Source organism: Schistocerca gregaria, chromosome 2, assembly GCF_023897955.1.
Source record: "Schistocerca gregaria isolate iqSchGreg1 chromosome 2, iqSchGreg1.2, whole genome shotgun sequence".
NCBI classification, from domain to species: domain Eukaryota; kingdom Metazoa; phylum Arthropoda; class Insecta; order Orthoptera; family Acrididae; genus Schistocerca; species Schistocerca gregaria.
The window spans coordinates 566,692,902-566,712,782 of NC_064921.1; the positions used below are offsets into that span (position 1 = coordinate 566,692,902).

The 19,881-nt window shown below is 41.0% G+C and overlaps 1 protein-coding gene across 1 annotated transcript in view; it reads left to right on the top strand.

The window, feature by feature from the left end:
- Positions 1-9,151: 9,151 nt before the first annotated feature.
- The window catches only part of LOC126332617 (alpha-amylase 2-like), a 30,969-nt gene continuing 20,239 nt past the window's right edge, over positions 9,152-19,881 (top strand). Inside the window, exons 1-3 of the mRNA XM_049996622.1 lie at positions 9,152-9,374; positions 17,713-17,864; positions 18,915-19,080. Of these exons, the coding sequence (XP_049852579.1) occupies positions 9,201-9,374; positions 17,713-17,864; positions 18,915-19,080 (492 nt within the window). The 5' untranslated portion in view covers positions 9,152-9,200. The remainder of the gene's footprint in view (positions 9,375-17,712; positions 17,865-18,914; positions 19,081-19,881) is intronic.

The window sequence follows — 19,881 nt, forward strand, 5'->3', positions numbered from 1 at the left end:
TGATACCACGTACAGGGACAACACGAGGTGTCATATGGAAGACGGTTTAATTACACATCTGTTGATACAAACGTATCGTCTAAGTGTTTTATATAAAAGAAGTTACAGAGGCAAAGACATTTATTCATAACATATGCACTTCGTAACTTGGATGTAGTCACCCCACAAAAGAGACTGAGCATTCAAATTGTTGCTTTTGGTGAGATGTGTTAATTGGGATTATCATACAGAGTGCCAATTATTGAACTATATGAAAAAACTTTAATTAGTTACAAACTACAGCCTACCCTTACATTTTTCGACATCTAAACGTCGCTACAGATATTCGGATTTATGTTATGTCTGCCACCATTGGCGATTAAGTGGAGCAGACGAATAACTAAATTCTGCACGACCATCCGAAGTGTCGAGACATCGATGCTGTGGATGAACTTGTGCTTGGCTGTTGTGGGCTCAGAAATGGTTTTGGGTTTATTGCTGTACAACTTGCCTTTAATACAGCCCCACAAAAAGGAGTCGCATGTGTTCATATCCGGAGAATATGGTGGCCAGTCGAAGCCCATGCCTGTGGCCTCTTAAGCACCCCAGAGCCAGAATGCAGTGGCCAAAGTGGTTCTCCAAGAACTCAAACACTCCAGCTTTGATGAGGTCGAGCTCCATCTTGCGTCAACGATATTTGGTCGAAATCGGGGTCACTGTGGATAATGGAAATTAAATTATCTTCCAAAATCTTCACATACCGTTCGGCGGTCACAATGCAGTCAAGGAAAATCGCACCAATTATTCCGTGACTGGACATTGCACACCACTCAATCACCCATTGAGGGTGAAGAGACTCCTAGATCGCGAAATGCGGTTTCTCACTCCCCCAAATGCGCCAGTTCCTTTTACTGACGAACCTGTCCAAATGAAAGTGGGCATCGTCGCTAAACCAAACCAAACTCACATCAGTCCTGTTCGGCAATTTAGCGGACATTACTTCTGACTCAACAGAAACGCTGTTCCATGGGCCTGGGTCTTAATGGCTAAGGGGTTTGAATGTTGTATGGAAAGATATGCAGGTCTTCAACAACAGTTTGTCGCACTGTCTCCTGGTTGATATTCACCTGCTGTGCAGCTCGTCTGATCGATTTCCTGGAGCTAGTTTGAAACACAGCACGTGTCTTCTCTACGTTTTCAGGCATTTTCACCCTTTTTGGACGACCGACACTGCCAACTACCTGTTCTGACAAACTTGTGCATGAAGTTCTTGATTGTTAGCACACTTGGGTCGGTTGTCTTCAGCTTGAACTCGGTCGCAAACTTCCTTTGAGACGCAGTTGGTCTCGCGTAGTAGGCCCTCACAAGCGCTATACGCTCTGGCAAGCTGTTCCGTGACATTTTCACATTCAAATGGCAGACAACAATTCGCGTGTGTATACGCGTACTAGTTCCCATCATGCCCCACGGCCAACCGTGCAACTTGAACGTCTTAACGTAAAATGTTCAGAAGTCATGACGCTTTTATTTCATAAAGTTGAATAACAGTCATTTTTACCAACCATAATTGTAATAATTAAGATGAGGGAACCAAATTAATTTCGCTGATTCGAATCCTGCCTCGGGCATGGATGTCTGTGATGTCCTTAGGTTAGTTAGGTTTAAGTAGTTATAAGTTCTAGGGGACTGATGACCACAGGTGTTAAGGCCCATAGTGCTCAGAGCCATTTGAACCAAATTAATTAAATTCAACGGAACTTGTATGCGAAGAGAGAGATACTAACAGCATGGAGTATGTGTTGGTATTGGATACTGTTAACTACACACACTATTTATATTGCAAGATATTATTTTACTGGCCATGCTTCTTGTTTATGTTACATTGTTCTACTTTTTGCCCATAGCTCGAATTTCAGCAAAGGTGTGCAAATTCTGATTACAGCAATCAAAATAGTAGACAAAATCTTATGAAATAATATACCATTTCTAATAATAATGATGTCAAGAACATAAACAATTTTCGCCACTGAAACCTTGAATTGTGAATAAATAAACTCTCAATGTACGGGAAGATTGCTGCACTTAGAAATTATTATGGAACATGTTTCTGAAGTAGAATGTTTGTGCGTAGTTAATTCTGCAACCGGAATGTCAATTATTCTTACGTATATAAGGGCCCTGTGTAACATCGTAGGTTGCACTTTTCGCGGGTGGGAAACACTGAGAGTTATGGAAGGGGATAGTTTTTGGAGAGGGTGACCGACAGTTTTATAGTTTCGTCCGTCTGTCTGTTCGGTCGGCTTTTGGCGATCGGTCTGTCAGTGTCTGGGCGTGTGTGAGGCAGTCTGGCTTTTTGAGGTGTGTCGTCGGCATTTTTGCCACAGTCGTAGGACTGTGTGGCTCAGTTTGGCAGCTGAAAACTTTTCCAGTGTGCTACAGCAGTTAGAGGAAAATTATTTCAATTTCATATCCAACCGACATACAGGGCAATTAATCGTGGCGTCCTTGAGTGAGGAAACCTTATTTGTAATTTGCAGATGTGAACAAAGACGTGTTGTTCCAGCTAGTTCATATTTAATAAATTTACAGTACGTTGTTATCCACCACTGGGGGCTCGAGACATTCCAATTCTGCTTAATAACTTGTGTCGATCACCAGAGAACCATAACGTGTTGACTGGGCAATAAATTTGATTTGTGAAAACTTAAATCACTTATAAATGAAATGTCGTGTGGCTAGGACCTTCCGTCGGGTAGACGCCACCGTAGCTGAGAGGACAGCGTACTGACGTGTCATGCGGGGGAAGCTCGGGTTCGATTCCTCGCTAGATTATCTCCGCTCACGGACTGGGTGCTTGTGTCGTCTTCATCATCACGCGCAAGTCGACCGATGTGGCGTCACCTTAAAATACTTGCACCAGACGATGGGGTCTACCCGCTGAGAGGCCCTCGCCACACGACATTTCATTTTTTTCATCACTTATAGCTTCATTAGTGATTTAAAACCTGGACCTATGTTTCAAACTAGCAGTTAGTCGAATTATTATCAGCTGTCATGATCAAAGTACAGCTTTAATTTTAAATTAAAGTGACGCATTTTAGATACAAAGAAACTGCCCTAGGTGAACAGAAAAAGAGTCCCGTTTATTTTCCCTTAATCGCGTCGTAAGGCACACTTGTTACGCAACTCACCATTCAGCACACATGTTACCTTAATGATCCGTCATCGAGACTGATCCGTAGATTAATGGAAACGTGTGATCAGGTTGGATGAATCATGTTTCTCGTTAGAACTGGGCCATGGTCGTGTCCGGATATGCCGTCATCCAAGCGAGCGGTGAAATGTACGACAAGTATGCATCCCGGTGGGAGCAGTGTGTGGACCTAAGGCACGATGACAGCTTAGGACTATATGGGCATTATTTTGTTTCACCTAAATCCTTACATGATTCTCAACTTCTCCGACGGTGATCGCATCTGCCAGCATGATAACTGTGCATGTCAGATTGCAAGAGTTGTGCTGTAATTGAAGGCGAACTACGCTGATGCTTGGTCACCAAATTCAACTGATATGAAAGCGACATAACACACATGGGTCGCCAATGGGCACCAACTGCCTGCCTACAAAGCAACGGTCCGTATTAAAGAAAATTGCGTGATCTGTTCATAGATATGGTTACAATTAAGATGCAGTTTCTCACAGATGTCCAGTGTGGGCTGTAATTATCGTATGGCAGCGAAACGTGGTAGATATGCTAATGCGTTAATGCGAAACCCTTTATGCTGGGAAAGGTATAAGTTCAAATTGTGACCACCAAATGCAAATCTGGCGCAGCACACTGTTTTACGACGCTACGACATCCACGCTGTCATTTGACAAGCCGTAACGTGAGTGGACTGTATGACTATTGAGGAGAATGACCGTGCGTTGTTAGTGAAACTGGTTTATGTGAATGGCAGCTGTTACAGTGATGCAGTGATACAGAATCAAGGACTCACAGCTGGTTATTAGCCCTGCAATTAGGTAGACGTACGTCCACGATGCTCTCACTAAGATCAGTGATTAATTTTGAAATAATAGTTAAGTTAGTTAATATTACGTTTTAGACTAGTGCATTTACTTCTTCTCTAGGTCGTCTGTTGTATGTTTCGTTTTTCTAAGCGTATTTAGATCGAAAAGTAAGTATTTCATAAAGGCCGCTAGTCGTTAGTTTTTATGAAATTTTAAGTGCAAATTTCGTGCGAGTGTAGATCTTTATTTTTGACTGGACTTAGTGATTCAAAGTTAAATTAATTCTTGTCTGTCATACAGAATTTGGGTAGCTAATTGAAACCTTTGAAAGTTAGTTGATAAGTTTGTTTAGATTAGTGTTTAATTACTTATTAGCACAGGTTAAGAGATTTCAATGCTCTTGTGGCAAGTTATTCTGAGCTTTTGTGTAAATTTTCCTATTAAACCATGTGTTACAAATGTGGTGATTGCCACAGAAATGTAAAGGAGGGGATGTTCTGTAAAGACTGTAGGTTACGGTCTCATTGGTGCGAAAGTAGCGACGAGGAAAACGGAGTAGATAATGAGACTCTTCCATGGCTATTTAGGTAATGTAGAAAGGACAGAAAAATCACTGAATAGGAGGCAAAAATTTGTGCCCTTAAGGCTGAATTAGAAAACGTGAAATTGGAATTACATAGGCTAAGGGAGGAAAAATAGACGGGGTGCTGGGAAAACGTAGCAAGCAAAGAGTGAAAAAGGGAAACTGTTGTAACAATTTTCGAAATTCTATAAGTAAATCAATTTGGCTTCCTATCTGAAGTTGTGGAGGAAGGGCCTCATCCAGATTTAGTTAAACGTAGGTTGAAGCAGAATATTTGTTAAACATAGAAAGGTCGGTATCAAATCAGAATAGAAAAAGAAGAATTCTTCTTCTAGTTAGCAGTCATGAGAGGGTGTCGGCCAGCAGTCTCAGAAGAAATTAGTTGCAGGGAACCAGGTTACAAGTTTTGTGAAATCATGAGCTAGCCTTAGCCAGGTAAGAGAAAACTTAGGTGAGCTATGCAGGGACTTTGAAAGGAAGATCAGATAATTATTGTTGGGGGAGCAGGAAACAGCCTGACTATGAATCTAAGATATAGTATTAGGAGTGACCTCGATGAAATAGGAGCAGAAACTGAGCACACAAATGTAGGATCTGTGGAGGCCTTTCAGCGCCATGATTGGCTCTGGGTAAACAACGCTGCAAGGCATGTTATCACTACGCTGAACAGGCTCCTCCAGACACAGGTAAAATCTCACGTAAGGCTTGTTCAAGTTGAAACCATTGGTAGGTGGGATACACTACACATAGCCTACTCCTAAATAGGAAGGGCAAAGATGAGTTAACTTCTCTGTTAGCAGATACTGTAAGGGGGGCCACAGTCACAGAAGGGGTAATCTCTGTGGTTAATGAGACACGGCAGACAGGCCTTTTAGATTAAAGCCATAGTCCAGAGAGACAACAATGAAGACAAATAGAATAAAAGAAGCTTCGTGTATAGTAAATAGGGTTACTTCATCATAATATCGGGGGAATAAAAAATAAAGTAGAAGAGCTATTAATGCGTTTAGTTAACCTCAAAAATAAGAGTGAGATTGATATACTTTGTCTGTCTGAACACCATGTAACTGTGTGGATGGAAAGTGTATGGGTATAATATAGCAACTTGCGCTTGTAGATCTAGCGTGCATATAGGAGGAGTTGCTATTTACACAAGACAAGGGTATAATTAGAAAACGGTAGAAGGAAGCAAATTTCTTGTCGATCAGCGTTTCGAAGTGTGTACATGTGAACTACAGCTAGATAATGTAGTGCTGATATTAGCAACAGTGTACACGTCCCCAGTAGGAGATTAGGAGCTATTCATAAAAAAGTTTGACTCCCTATTATATTGTTCGTCAGAAAAAAAGAAGTTATTAATCAGTTGTGATTTCAATGTAAACTTTCTAAGCAATTCTGATAGGAAAAGTGAACTGGAAGTGTTATTAATGACATATAACTTAAAATCAGTGGTCAATTCACCATTACATGTAGCTCAAGACAGTAGCACTCTAATAGATTAATAATGTATTTGTACACAGGAGGATGTAAAACTAGCACATGCTTTCCTTATCATAAATGGGTTATCAGACTATGATGCACAACTGATTAACTTAAAAACCTAACTGGGTTGTACAGTTCAGAAACCTTTAAGTAAAAGTGTAATGTTACTCACCATGGTATCTATAGCGCACTTGAGAGAAAGTTTAATAAATATTAATTAGGGAGATGTGTATAACGAGGCAAATGCTAATGATAAATGCGACATATTTCTTGATAAATTTGTACCCTTTTCGAACAACTGATGCCAAACAAATTACTAAATGTAACACCAAACAGTGTTCAAAGAAACCTTCGATTAGTACAGGTATTAAACTATCTTCAGAAAGAAAAAGAAAACTGTATGAGACAGCAAGAATTAGCCGACCCAGAAATAATTTTACACTATAAAAATTATTGTAATATAGTGAGAAAGATTGTCAGACAATCAAGAAATACGTATATTAGAGATGGAATTAACATCTCGGGCAATAACATCACATCAATGTGGAATGTTGTCAGAAGGGAGTTAGGAAAGTATCCACTGAGGTAGATAGTATTACTATTAAAGATAATAAGACCATCTTAACCAACAGTACCCAAGTAGCTAATGTATTTAACAACCATTTCTTAAGCGTAGATGAAAACCCTAGTGAGAATAGTTCATAAGACAAAGCCAAGAAGTATATGGAAGAGTCAATTTTGAGCAATCTTTGTCAGAATAATTTTTAACTAACAACCTCTTGTGAAATATGGAAAATCATTAAATCTTTGAAAATAAATGTTCTGTTGGAGTAGATAACAGCTGGCGTTCTGAGTCACAGACGTAATGCATTACTAACTGAAGGTACTTTCCCAAACAGGTTGGCTCGTGTGTATTAAAAATGTGTTCGAAGACTACTTTTCATTATATAGGGTGATTTTTTCCCACCGTGTACTAACTCTACGGTCTGATCGATGAGAGTATACGGAAGAAAAAGGTCTAATGAACCTATGTCCTGAATTGCATGGTTTCCATGCTAGTGACCCTTTATTCAGTCATTCTTTCTTACAGAGAAGGTAGTCTAATACGCGCTGTACCATGCAACGTCAGTTACAGTACGCATGTTTTCCCCTAGAGGGTGGTACTGTTCCTCATACATCATGTCCTAGCGCCCTTCCCTGCCATAGTAATTGGTAATGTGTCTGTTCACTTATCTTGCTGACTCATCTTGTAGTGGATGTGAAACAGCGTTGTACACAGTAGTTCCGTATTCGAATCGAGAACTTGCAACATGGTGTTTACTTACAGAAAGGCAAATAGCAACGGGCGACGGGCAGCAAGGCTGTATCAGAAGACCTGTCCTCCCCACAACAAACACAGTATTCAATGTTTGCAACGGTGATTCGCCGTTGTTCTGAGACAGAGTCGTTTCTGGAAGCAGAAAATCATGAAGGCCGTACCTGAAATGTTCAGACACCAGCCTAGGAGGAAAATGTGATTAACCTTGCTACCGGCGTGTCAGTAACAGGCAGATGGCCCTACAGTAAAGAGTAAGCCAGACGACCTGTGAGGAACATTCTCCATGACAATTGTTACTACACTTATCACTTACAGCATGTGCAGGGCTTACCAGTGTTTGACTTTTCACATCGAGAGCAGTTTATGACTGGTTTCTTCACCAGGGGACCACGATTGCGAGATTTTTGTCACCCCTCCCATTCACAGATGAGGCCACCATTACGCGGAGTGGCATCTCCAACTTTCATAGCAGAAGTCACATGGTATGGTGACAGTGAATTATCATAATAGGTACAACTGGAATGTGTAGGTCGGGGTAATTGAGACCGTATTTTGGGACCAATCTTTCTTCCACGTCACCTAACAGGCCGGAACTATCGGCGTCTCTCTCAGGTGTCTTTGCCTCCACTGCTGGAAGAATGATGATTCGAAGGATTATGTGGCTGCTACATGATGGTGCTCCAGTCCGCTTCACCGTTCAAGTCCGGACGCATCTCAATCGTGTCTTTCCTGGTCGACGGATAGGGCGAGAAGGTCTAGTTGCATGGCCCGCTTGTTCACCGGATATCAACCCGTGCGAATTCTGGTTATGGGGCATCTTGGAAGTATTGTGTATGCAGAGCCCATTCCAGATGTGGAGACAATGGAGCAGCATATTCATGCTCCCTTTGACACTGTTCGGATGCACCCTGGCCAATGTGAACGAGTGTGACAAACCATGCCACGGTGCGTACACGCATGGAAACCGTTTTCAACGCATACTGTAACAGGCAGCATGGTACCGTGCGTATTAGACCACAGTCTCTGTAACAATGTATGATCGAATGAATGGTCTCTAGTATGGAAACGATGCATTTCCGGTCATTAGTTCATTGGACGTTTCTTTGTTCCGTGTCCTCCCACCGATCAATCCCTAGAGTTTTTACACGGTGGAAACTATTACCCAGTATAATCTAACTGAAACAGTAGGAACATCATATCTAAAAGAAATGTATATTTGGCAACAAAATTCTTAAATGACATAAGGGACCCCGACGATAACGTACTGCGGAAAATGTATCAAGCCGTAAATGGTCATAAAAGGTGACTCAACCGTAAAATGTGCGAATTTATTAGAACTGAGTCAGACAGAGATTCACCTCAATCGAATCCCTTTGAGTGTCAATAAATTTATATAACATCAATGTCCTTTTCTGGAAAACTTATCCATGAACATCTACCACTTCCTTCTTGTGCAGTTGTAGCAAGTAAATACGACGGAGAGGAAGAACAAGAAATGTCAGTTAACAACGACGACCTACAAGTTGCACTCAGGCGGCTCTCCCGGCAGGAACGGAAGTAAATATTATGATGTCCTCCCGCTTCCAGATACAAACACATCTGTATGTCGCAGGAAAAACAAGTTAGCACTAATTATCGCTAACGAGATGTTTGTTCCTTGCCAGAGACGTCCTTTACTTCATCGTTTGCAAAGTGCGCCACGCTGCAAAAGAGCACTTTGCACACAGTATTGTTGAGCAGGGGTGCACATCCTGTTGGCGGCAACATATAAAAGTGCGCCTAGCCTTCACCTGGCGGCTGCATCGATAACGGTGTAGTCAGAGAGCGATGCTGTCCTTTCTGTGTCTAGTGGCGGCTTCGTTGCTGGGCGTCAGAGCCCAGTGGGAACCCAACGTCGTGGACGGTCGCAGCACCATTGTCCACCTTTTCGAATGGAAATGGACGGATGTCGCGGCAGAGTGCGAGCGGTTCCTGGCAAAAAAGGGCTATGCTGGCGTACAGGTGAGACACGAGAAAATGACACACTTTTCTTTGTCAAGATACAACGACGTGAGACGCAGAAGGCATGGGACAACACTTTAACTTTTCACCTATAATCATCTGTAGAGTTTAAAGAAAAAGTCGGGTTTTAATGCATAAGAAATTCAAGGTAGAATTGAGAGAAAAATAGAATTAATAGACCAATTTGAGCATCCTAGTCAAAGACAGCAACAGTGGATGACCTATTGTTGTTATTGTAGTGGTCTTCAGTCCTGAGACTGGTTTGAAGCAGCTCTCCATGCTACTCTATCCTGTGCATGCTTCTTCATCTCCCAGTACTTACTGCAACCTACATCCTTCTGAATCTGCTTAGTGTATTCATCTCTTGGTCTCCCTCAACGATTTATACCCTCCACGCTGCCCTCCAATGCTAAATTTGTGATCCCTTGATGCCTCAGAACATGTCCAACCAACTGGTCCCTTCTTCTTGTCAAGTTGTGTCACAACTCCTATTCTCCCCAATTCTATTCAATACCACCTCATTAATTATGTGATCTACCCATCTAATCTTCAGCATTCTTCTGTAGCACCACATTTCGAAAGCTTCTATTCTCTTCTTGTCTAAACTATTTATCGTCCATGTTTCACTTCCATACATGGCTACACTCCATACAAATACTTTCAGAAAATACTTCCTGACACTTAAATCTATACTCAATGTTAACAGTGATTTCCGTAAATCACTCCAGGCAAATGCCGGGATGGTTCCTCTGAAAGGGCACGGCCGACTTCCTTCCCCATCCTTCCCTAATCCGATGAGACCGATGACCACGCTGTCGGGTCTCCTTCCCCAAACAACCAACCAACCTCAATGTTAACAAATTTCTCTTCGTCAGAAACGTTTTCCTGGCCATTGCCAGTCTACATTTTATATCCTCTCTACTTCGACCATCATCAGTTATTTTCCTCCCCAAATAGCAAAACCCATTTACTACTTTAAGTGCCTCATTTCCTAATCTAATTCCCTCAGCATCGCCCCACTTAATTCGACTACATTCCATTATCATAGTTTAGCTTTTGTTGATGTTCAACTTATGTCCTCCTTTCAAGACACTGTCCATTCCTTTCAACTGTTCTTCCAAGTCCTTTGCTGTCTCTGACAAAATTACAATGTCATCGGCGAACCTCAAAGTTTTTATTTCTTCTCCATGAATTTTAATACCTACTCCGAATTTTTCTTTTGTTTCCGTTACTGCTTGCTCAATATACAGATTTAATAACATCGGGGAGAGGCTACAACCCTGTCTCACTCCCTTCCAAACCACTGCTTCCCTTTCATGCCCCTCGACTTCCATCTGGTCTCTGTACAAATTGTAAATAGCCTTTCGCTCCCTGTATTTTACCTCTGCCACCTTTAAAATTTGTAAGAGAGTATTCCAGTCAACATTGTCAAAAGCTTTCTCTAAGTCTACAAATGCTAGAAACGTAGGTTTGCCTTTCCTTGATCTTTCTTTTAAGACAAGTCGTAAGGACAGTATTGCCTCAGGTGTTCCAATATTTCTACGAAATCCCAACTGATCTTCCACGAGGTCGGCTTCTACCAGTATTTCCATCCGTCTGTAAAGAATTCGTGTTAGTATTTTGTAGCTGTGATTTAGTAAACTGATCGTTCGGTAATTTTCATATCTGATAACACCTACTTTCATTGGGATTTGAATTATTATATTCTTCTTGAAGTCTGAGGACATTTCGCCTGTCTCATACATCTTGCTCAGAGATGGTAGAGTTTTGTCAGGATTGGCTCTCCCAAGGCCGTCAGTAGTTGTAATGGAATGTTGTTTACTCCCGGGGCCTTGTTTCATTCGTCTTTCAATGCTCTGTCAAACTCTTCACGCAGTACCGTATCTCCGATTTCGTCTTCAACGACATTCTCTTTTATTTCCATACTATTGTCCTCAAGTACATCGGCCTTGTATAGACCCTCTATATACTCCTTCCACCTTTATGCTTTCCCTTCTTTGCTTAGAACTGGGTTTCCATCTGAGCTCTTGGTATTCATACAAGTGGTTCTATTTTCTCCAAAGGTCTCTTTAATTTTCCTGTAGGCAGTATCTGTCGTACCCCTAGTGAGATAAGCCTCTACATCCTTACATTTGTCCTCTAGCCATCCCTGCTTAGCCATTTTGCACTTCCTGTCGATCTCATTAGTATACATTTGTATTCCTTTTTGCATGCTTCATTTACTGCATTTTCATATTTTCTCCTTTCATCAACTGCTACTAGCCCTCGTCTTTTTACCTACATGATCCTCTGCTCCCTTCACTACTTCATCCCTCAGAGCTACCCATTCTTCTTCTACTGTATTTCTTTCCCCCATTCCTGTCAATTGTTCCCTTATGCTCTCCCTGAAACTCTGTACAACCTCTGGTTCTTTCAGTTTATGCAGGTCCCATCTCCTTAAATTCCCACCTTTTTGCAGTTTCTTCAGTTCTAATCAACATTTCGTAACCAACAGATTGTGGTCAGAGTCGACATGTGCCCCTGGAAATGTCTTACAATTTAAAACCTGGTTCCTAAATCTCTGTGTTACCATTATATAATCTATCTGATACCTTCTAGTATCTCCAGGATTCTTCCATATATACAACCTTCTTTTATGATTCTTGAAGCAAGTGTCAGCTATGATTAAGTTATGCTCTGTGCAAAATTCTACCAGGCGGCTTCCTCTTTCATTTCTTACCCCCAATCCATATTCACCTAGTATGTTTCCTTCTCTCTCTTTTCCTACTCTTGAATTCCAGTCACCCAAGACTATTAAATTTTCGTCTCCCTTCACTACCTGAATAATTTCTTTTATCTCATCATACATTTCATCAATTTCTTCATCATCTGCAGAGCTAGTTGGCATATAAACTTGTACTACTGTACTAGGTTTGGGTTTCGTGCCTATCTTGGCCACAATAATGCGTTCACTATGCTGCTTGTAGTAGCTTACCCGCATTCCTATTTTTTAATTCATTATTAAACCTACTCCTGCATTACCCCTATTTGATTTTGTATTTATAACCCTGTATTCACCTGACCAAAAGTCGTGTACCTCCAGCCACCGAACCTCACTAATTCCCACTATATCTAACTTTAACCTATCCATTTCCCTTTTTAAAGTTTCTAACCTACCTGCCCGATTACGGGATCTGACATTCTACGCTCCGATCCGTAGAACGCCAGTTTTCTCTCTCCTCATAACGACGTCCTCTCGAGTAATCCCTGTCCAGAGATCCGAATGGGGGATTATTTTACCTCCGGAATATTTTACCTAAGAGGACGCCATCATTACTTAACCATACAGTAAAGCTGCATGCCCTCGGGAAAAATTACGGCTGTAGTTTCCCCTTGTTTTCAGCCGTTCGCAATACCAGCACAGCAAGGCCGTTTTGCTTAGTGTTACAAGGCCAGATCAGTCAATCATCCAGACTGTTGCCCCTGTAACTACTGAAAAGGCTGCTGCCCCTCTTCAGGACCCACACGTTTGTCTGGCCTCTCAAAGATACTCCTACGTTGTGGTTGCACCGACGGTACGGCCATCTGCATCGCTGAGGCACGCAAGCCTCCCCACCAACGACTAGGGTTCATGGGGTGGGGGGGATTTCCACCAGAAAATTTCGTGTTCGAAGTCCAACAGAAAAGGCATGTCCAGAGACCACGAACACCCGTACTCGTTCCCTTCTGCGGTATTGGTGTGTAGAAGCTCCGCTCCTTTTCACTTTCCGGTGAACCAGAAGAAGTTTGTTGCAAATTTATCGTGCAGTTCCACTGAGTTGGTGGAGTAGTCAACGTAAGCACACAATTGAAGATCATAAAGCAAAAAGTACTTTAATATGCTATTGTAAACACTTCCTCGGTAATGGAAATGGTATCTTTTTCGTTATTGATAAGTTTTGTTTGTGATGATAAATGGTAGACGCTATGACATTGTGACGAAGGCTACTGTCTCTTTCAAGTGAATTAAAAAAATTAAAAAATTAAAACGAAAAGGTGATTTTTGAAATATTACACACAACACTCAGGTTTTTTTCAATATTGGTGCTTATAAACACAAAATCTTAGTTACATTTTACGTATAATGCATTTCATGTGAAATACACCACATATTATGTATACGATTTTGAAAATCAGCCTATTAATTAGTTAGTTAGTTACTTCTTGCACAGGTAATTTGAACGACTCTGTTATCGAAATTAAGTACAACGAGTCAGTTTACAAGATATGTATACATGATTAGTGATGAAATAAATAAACACATATTTTTAAAGTCCTGCTTATGCATCGTGGTCAGTGAAACATCACAGAAGGATATGCTGGTAATACCAACAGAAAAAGGAAATGATATAACGGGATTCATTATGATCAGGAACGTAGGACAGCGAGTGAGTGACTGCCAATAGTTAATTGACCGGATCGTTCTCATCAAAATAATAGATAACCGAAACCACCAACAATAGTTCACGTGTACATGCCGACGTCACAAGCAGAAGACGAAGAAGTATAGAAAATATATGAGGGTACTGAACGGGTAATTCACTATGTGAATGGAATGACGTTTTAATAACCATGGAGACTGTAAAGCGGTAGTAGGGGAAGGAATAGAAAGATTTACTGCAGAATATGGGCTAGGTACTAGGAATGAAAGAGGAGATAGACTAATTGAGTTCTGCAATAAACTTTAGCTAGAAAGAGAGAATAAGTGTTCAAAATTACAAAACAAGGAGTTTTACTTGGAATAAGCCTGGAGATACGGGAAGAATCCAGCTGATTACATCATGGCGTGATAGAAATTCCGATATCAAAAATCGGTTGTCAAGCCTTAACAAGAAGCAGACATAGAGTTTGGTCGTAATGAAATACTGATGATGAGTAGACTTATGTTCGAGAGACTCGTCTGAAAGAATCAATATGGAAAGTAGTAGGGTGCTGAAGTACTGAGGAACAATGAGTTTGAAATCCTCTAAAGCTGTAGATGCAGTAATAATGAATAAAACACTTGGCAGGTCAATTTAATTGGAATGGACATCTATAAACAGAGCAGTCACAGAAGTTGGACAGACAGAGATTTGTACAAGGAAGGTGGATTAACAGAGAAATATTTAAATTGATTGGAGGGAGTACAAACATGTTTACAGAAATTCAGGAATATAGAAATATAAATTGCTTAGGAATAAAATAACTGGGAAGTTCAGGAAAGCCAAGGTGAAATGAATACAGGAAAAATGTGAGGAAATCGAGAAAGAAATGGTCGTCGGAAGAACTGAAGCAACATATGAAAAGTCAAAATCACCTAGGTTGCAACTAAAAGCAAGGGTGTCTACATTAACAGTACAAAATGAATTCCTTTGTTAAGCGCAGGTGAGAGAGCAGTTGGGTGAAAAGAGTACACTGAAGGCCTCTACGAGGGGAGGATGTGATTGAGGAAGAAATGGGAAACGTTGTGAAAGACATAGGACAAACAGGATTACCATCAGAGCTTAATAGACTTGCGACCAAATGGGGTACAAGGGATAGGTAACCTTCCTGACTACTGATGTGACTATTACGTAAGTGTGTATAACCTATGGGGCTGGAGACATGCAGTCAAACTTTCGCAGAAAATTGCATCAACACAAACCCGAAGATAAGTGCCAGAATTATCACCCAATCAGCTTAAAAGCTGCTGGTAGGACCAACAAACAGAAGAGTGGAAACGAAACTTGAGGATTTGCTAAACGACACAAAGTTCAGTTATCGGGAAACTAAGGACACCATAGAGACGGTTCTGACATTGCCTTTAATAATGGAAGCAAGACATAAGAAAAACTAAGATTCATTCATGGGACCAGTCGACCTGAAAGAAAGCACTCGACAATGAAAAATTGTCCAAGGTATTCCATGGAAAAAGTACCCTATAGGGAAAGACGGGAAAAATACAATACGTATTAGAAACAAGAAGGAACGATATAACAGGAAGAGCAAGAAGCCAATGCTTCGGTTACGAAGGGTGTAACATAAGGAAATGGGTTTTCGTCCCTACTGTTCAACCTGTGAATCAAAGAAACAGCGAGTAAATAAAAATAAGGTTTAAGCGTGGGTTTAAAACTCACGGTGAAAGGATATCAGTGTTAAGGTTCCTTTCTAACATTGATATCCTCAGTGAAAGTGAAGAAACATTGCTGGATCTCTTGAATGGGATAAAGAGTCTAAAGAGTGCAGAATGTGGATTGATAGTAAATCTCAGAAACAGAAAAATAATGAGAAATAGCGGAAACGGGAACAGCGACAAACTTAGCATCAAATATCGGGCCACGAAGAAGATGAAGTGAAGGGTTCTGCTATGCCGGAAGTCAAACGACACATAACGAACCAAGTGAATAAAAAGTATTTTAACACAGGCAGGGGGGGGGGGGGGATTCCTGGCAACGACAAGTCTCCTAGTATCAAATATCAGCCTTAATCTGAGGAAGAAATTTTCGAGACCGTACGTTTGGGGCACTGCATGGTAGTGAAAAATAGAGTGTGGGTAACAGAAGAGAATCGAAGCTTTTGAGATGTTTGCTGTAGAAGGATGTTGAATGCTGATAATTAGGTGGGCTAATAAGGTAAGGAATGAGGAGGATCTCTGCAGAATTGACTAAGAAAGTAACATACGGAAAACACTGACAAGGAAAAGGGGAAGAACGAAATGATATTTTTAAATATCTTCTATGGTACTAAAGGGAACCATGGAGGGTGAACACTGTAAGGGAAGACCGAGACTGAAATACATGCAACAAATAATAGAGAAAATTGGATGCAAGTCTAATTTGAGATCAAGAGACTAGCACATTGCCGGCCGCTGTGGTCGTGCGGTTCTAGCGCTGCAGTCGGGAACCGCGGGACTGCTACGGTCGCAGGTTCGAATCCTGCATCGGGCATGGATGTGTGTGATGTCCTTAGGTTAGTTAGGTTTAAGTAGTTCTAAGTTCTAGGGGACTGATGACCTAAGATGTTAAGTCCCATAGTGCTCACAGCCATTTGAACCATTTTTAGACTAGCACAAGAGAGGAATTCGTCGAGGGCCATATCGAAGCAGTGAGGGAATAGTCATGTTCATTATTTGGACAGAGTAAAAAATAAATTTAGATTTTTTTATCTGTAGTTTTTCATTTCCATATTAATAACGTGATTCGACGGGAATCAAAATGAAGTCTTTTTACAGTGTACAATGAATATTCTTGATGTGTTAATCCGTTATTCAAGAAAGACTGCTGGTTGATCCAATCGAAAAGATATGTTACCTGAAACGATGAACCGCCGCTCCTACACGCTTCGTACTGCATTAAATTAAGAATACCAATAAAACTATAGATATCGCCACTGTTACATCCTTAAACGAGTTTCTCATATCGGGGCAAATCAGTTTAAAATTACCTATAAAATTTCACTAGCATATGGTATACATAGCGTACGTGACAGATCATAAACAGTGGTTGCTTTGTAATTCTTCATGCTTTCCCGGCGATCTGTTGGCATCTTGGATATTCGGGAATCCAGCCGGATGTTCGCGTCGTTCTCGCACGATCAGTCTCAGGTAGCATCTGAAGAAGACAGCGAGGCACGCTGTTGAAATATCGTGCGAGAACGACGCGAACATCCGGCTGGATTCCCGAATATCCAAGATGCCAGTGGTTGCTTTATTTTAAACCATAAATGTTGTTTATGCACAAGAGTTTAACAACAGGTACGACTTGGTAAGTTAAGGCAGTGTTTCCATTTTCAGCTCTTTGTTGATGTTCACTGTCGTAGGCTACGTTTTAAGCTTTAATTGCAGATTAAAACAGAGTTCTACCCTCTTTAACAAGCTGTTACTGGTACTGATATTCTCCGTATTCATCGTTGGACAGTGTACGGAACATCGTTTTTGTAATTACTGGAGATATCTGCATTTTCAGCTTATGACACCTGGTACTCTAATTCAAAAAGTGAGTGTAATTTGAAGTCTTATCCCAAGTCATGTTCCAGATGAAACAATTGAGATCGTTACATTTACTAGGAATTCTATGTCCATGAATTCCCTCACACCTGAGAACCTATATATTTCTGTATTTGTCGATGTAAATAGTATGCTATTAACAGATTATCTTCATTTAACGTCTGATCTGCTTCTTCCTTCTCGTATCAAAAGTTCATGTACCGGGAGAACCAGCCCATTGAATAACTATCGTTGCTTGTCTGTTCCTTAACTTAAACATTTGGTATTACTAACCTACGTTTTGAGAATCCAATATTGTTCAAATGAGCATGAGTGGCAAAATTGCTTGCCTGTATCTACATCCGCTTTTCGCTACAGGTTTCTCCTCCTAATGAGTGCATGGCTATTACCACCAAAAACAGGCCGTGGTGGGAGCGCTATCAACCCGTGTCTTACAGGCTCGTCAGCCGTTCTGGATCCGAAGCAGAGTTCGGTGATATGGTGAAACGTTGCAACAATGTTGGAGTCCGGTAAGTAAACAGCAAAATCTTCGGTACTAGTTGCTATAGAGCATGAAAAACAGTAAAATGGAATAAATTAAACAATCGCCTATTCATATTCTGTAGGTGAAACTGAAATTAGAAATCGAATTATGTGGTGTAATTAGCAAAATGAGACAGGAAACTGTGTGAAAAGGTATCGTAAATAACTGAATGGATCTCAGACTTGATATGACTACGCCAGAAGTATTCTGTACCTTCAGTCGAATTTCTTGTGAAAGTACTGAGCTGAGAAAGAGCCATAAGAAAAATCAGTTATCCATTACCGTTCTCTAGAAGGTATTATTTGTACCGTAGACGAACAGGTTCGTCAAATACGTTAACGTATGATTCCAGCAAATGAACGGCTTTGAGAGCACAGCGGCAGGTGAAATAGCAGCGTTATTAATACTTTGTGGGCAGATTGTGCTTTCCTGTATGAGTGGAACAGCTTTTCAAGCCATCAGTTATTTGTATTGTCTGCGTACAAAGGTGAGAGATTAGTATGTGCAGCGAAAACCGCTCTCTCATGTAGTTCATCCCGCCAAAAGAGTTGGGTATGCATTAAAGCTATTGTACTAATCTTGGTCTGCCAAAAATTTCAAGCAGCACAACTAAACAGAACGTACTTTTCCAGAGATTTTCCGTCAGTGTCAACGTCAGTTCGAGTTCTTGAACTTCGAGAAGGACAGAGGAAAATAGTTTCGACTAGAAGGACTTCTTTGGCCAAGACATTTGTCATCTCATTACTACTTGTATTTGTAGATCACTTTTCCATAGTCTTGATCTCGAATCGTTAGGAGAATAGGATAAGATATTGAGCTTATTCTGGGTATGCAAACATAGTTAATAATGATACGTAAGACTCTAGAGAATCCATAGTAATTTTGAAACTGTATGCTGTATTTGCAGTTAGACTCAGCTGATTTCGATTTCACGGAGCCTAACGTTTTAACACAGCACTAAAGCCATCAGTGTAAAATCTTTTCACAACAGACACCAAATGATGATTCTGTGTAGGTAATGTTTTGCACCTTGCAGAATCTACGCTGACGCCGTTATCAACCACATGAGTGCGCCCTGGGACGGTCTGAGCGGTGTTGCAGGCAGCAAACCGAGTGGTTTCTACTACCCTGACGTCCCATACGGCCCGAATGACTTCCACTATCCTTCATGCGAAATCACCAACTACCAGAATGCTAGCAATGTAAGTACTAAGCAGCTTCATACATAACAAACCAATAGTTCTCAGTATATTATTGTTGTTTTCAATGTACCAAATGAATCCATCAGATTGTCTGGACAGCTCATGGCGGAAATTAGAGATCACTGAGATGCAGCGATCGTCAGAATCTCTGAAGAGCATGAAAATTAAGCTTTTAGTACCATATAAGGAATCTAAAACATTTGTTTGTCTCAAATCAGCCTATCATACAGGGTGGTTGCAATTAAAGTGCAGCTATTCATAGAGGTTCACTGTGGCCTGAAATTATCGTACAGTAGCGAAACTTGGTAGATATTCTAACGCGTTAAGGTGGTATCCATTTACCTGGGACGAAAATTAATCCCCATTTTGGCCACCAGCGGCAAATCTGGCGCTGTGAATGCAAGCAAGACGTATTGAAATTATTCCATAAGAAATGGTTTAGGAACGAGACGCGGACAAAAAAGGTCAAACAAGTGAGGAAGGCACAATGTTTATTTCATTATCAACCGTCGCTTTCGCAACATGTTCAATATGAGCGCTGGAGACGTCGACGAGATGCTCCATCTGTAAAACATCGTCAACAGTTGGTCGCAATAGTTACGGTGGATTCCAAGCAACGTGTTCCTATATACTGGCATCCAGATCCGTTAGAGGACGACACTGTCCCTAGTGAAAGTGTTGCTTTAGATATCCCCAGAGCCAAAACTCACATGGATGCAGATCAGATGAACTTGCGAGCCATACATATGGGAAACCTCTGCAGATAACACGTTAGCGGAAGGTAGTATTAACCAGATCTTT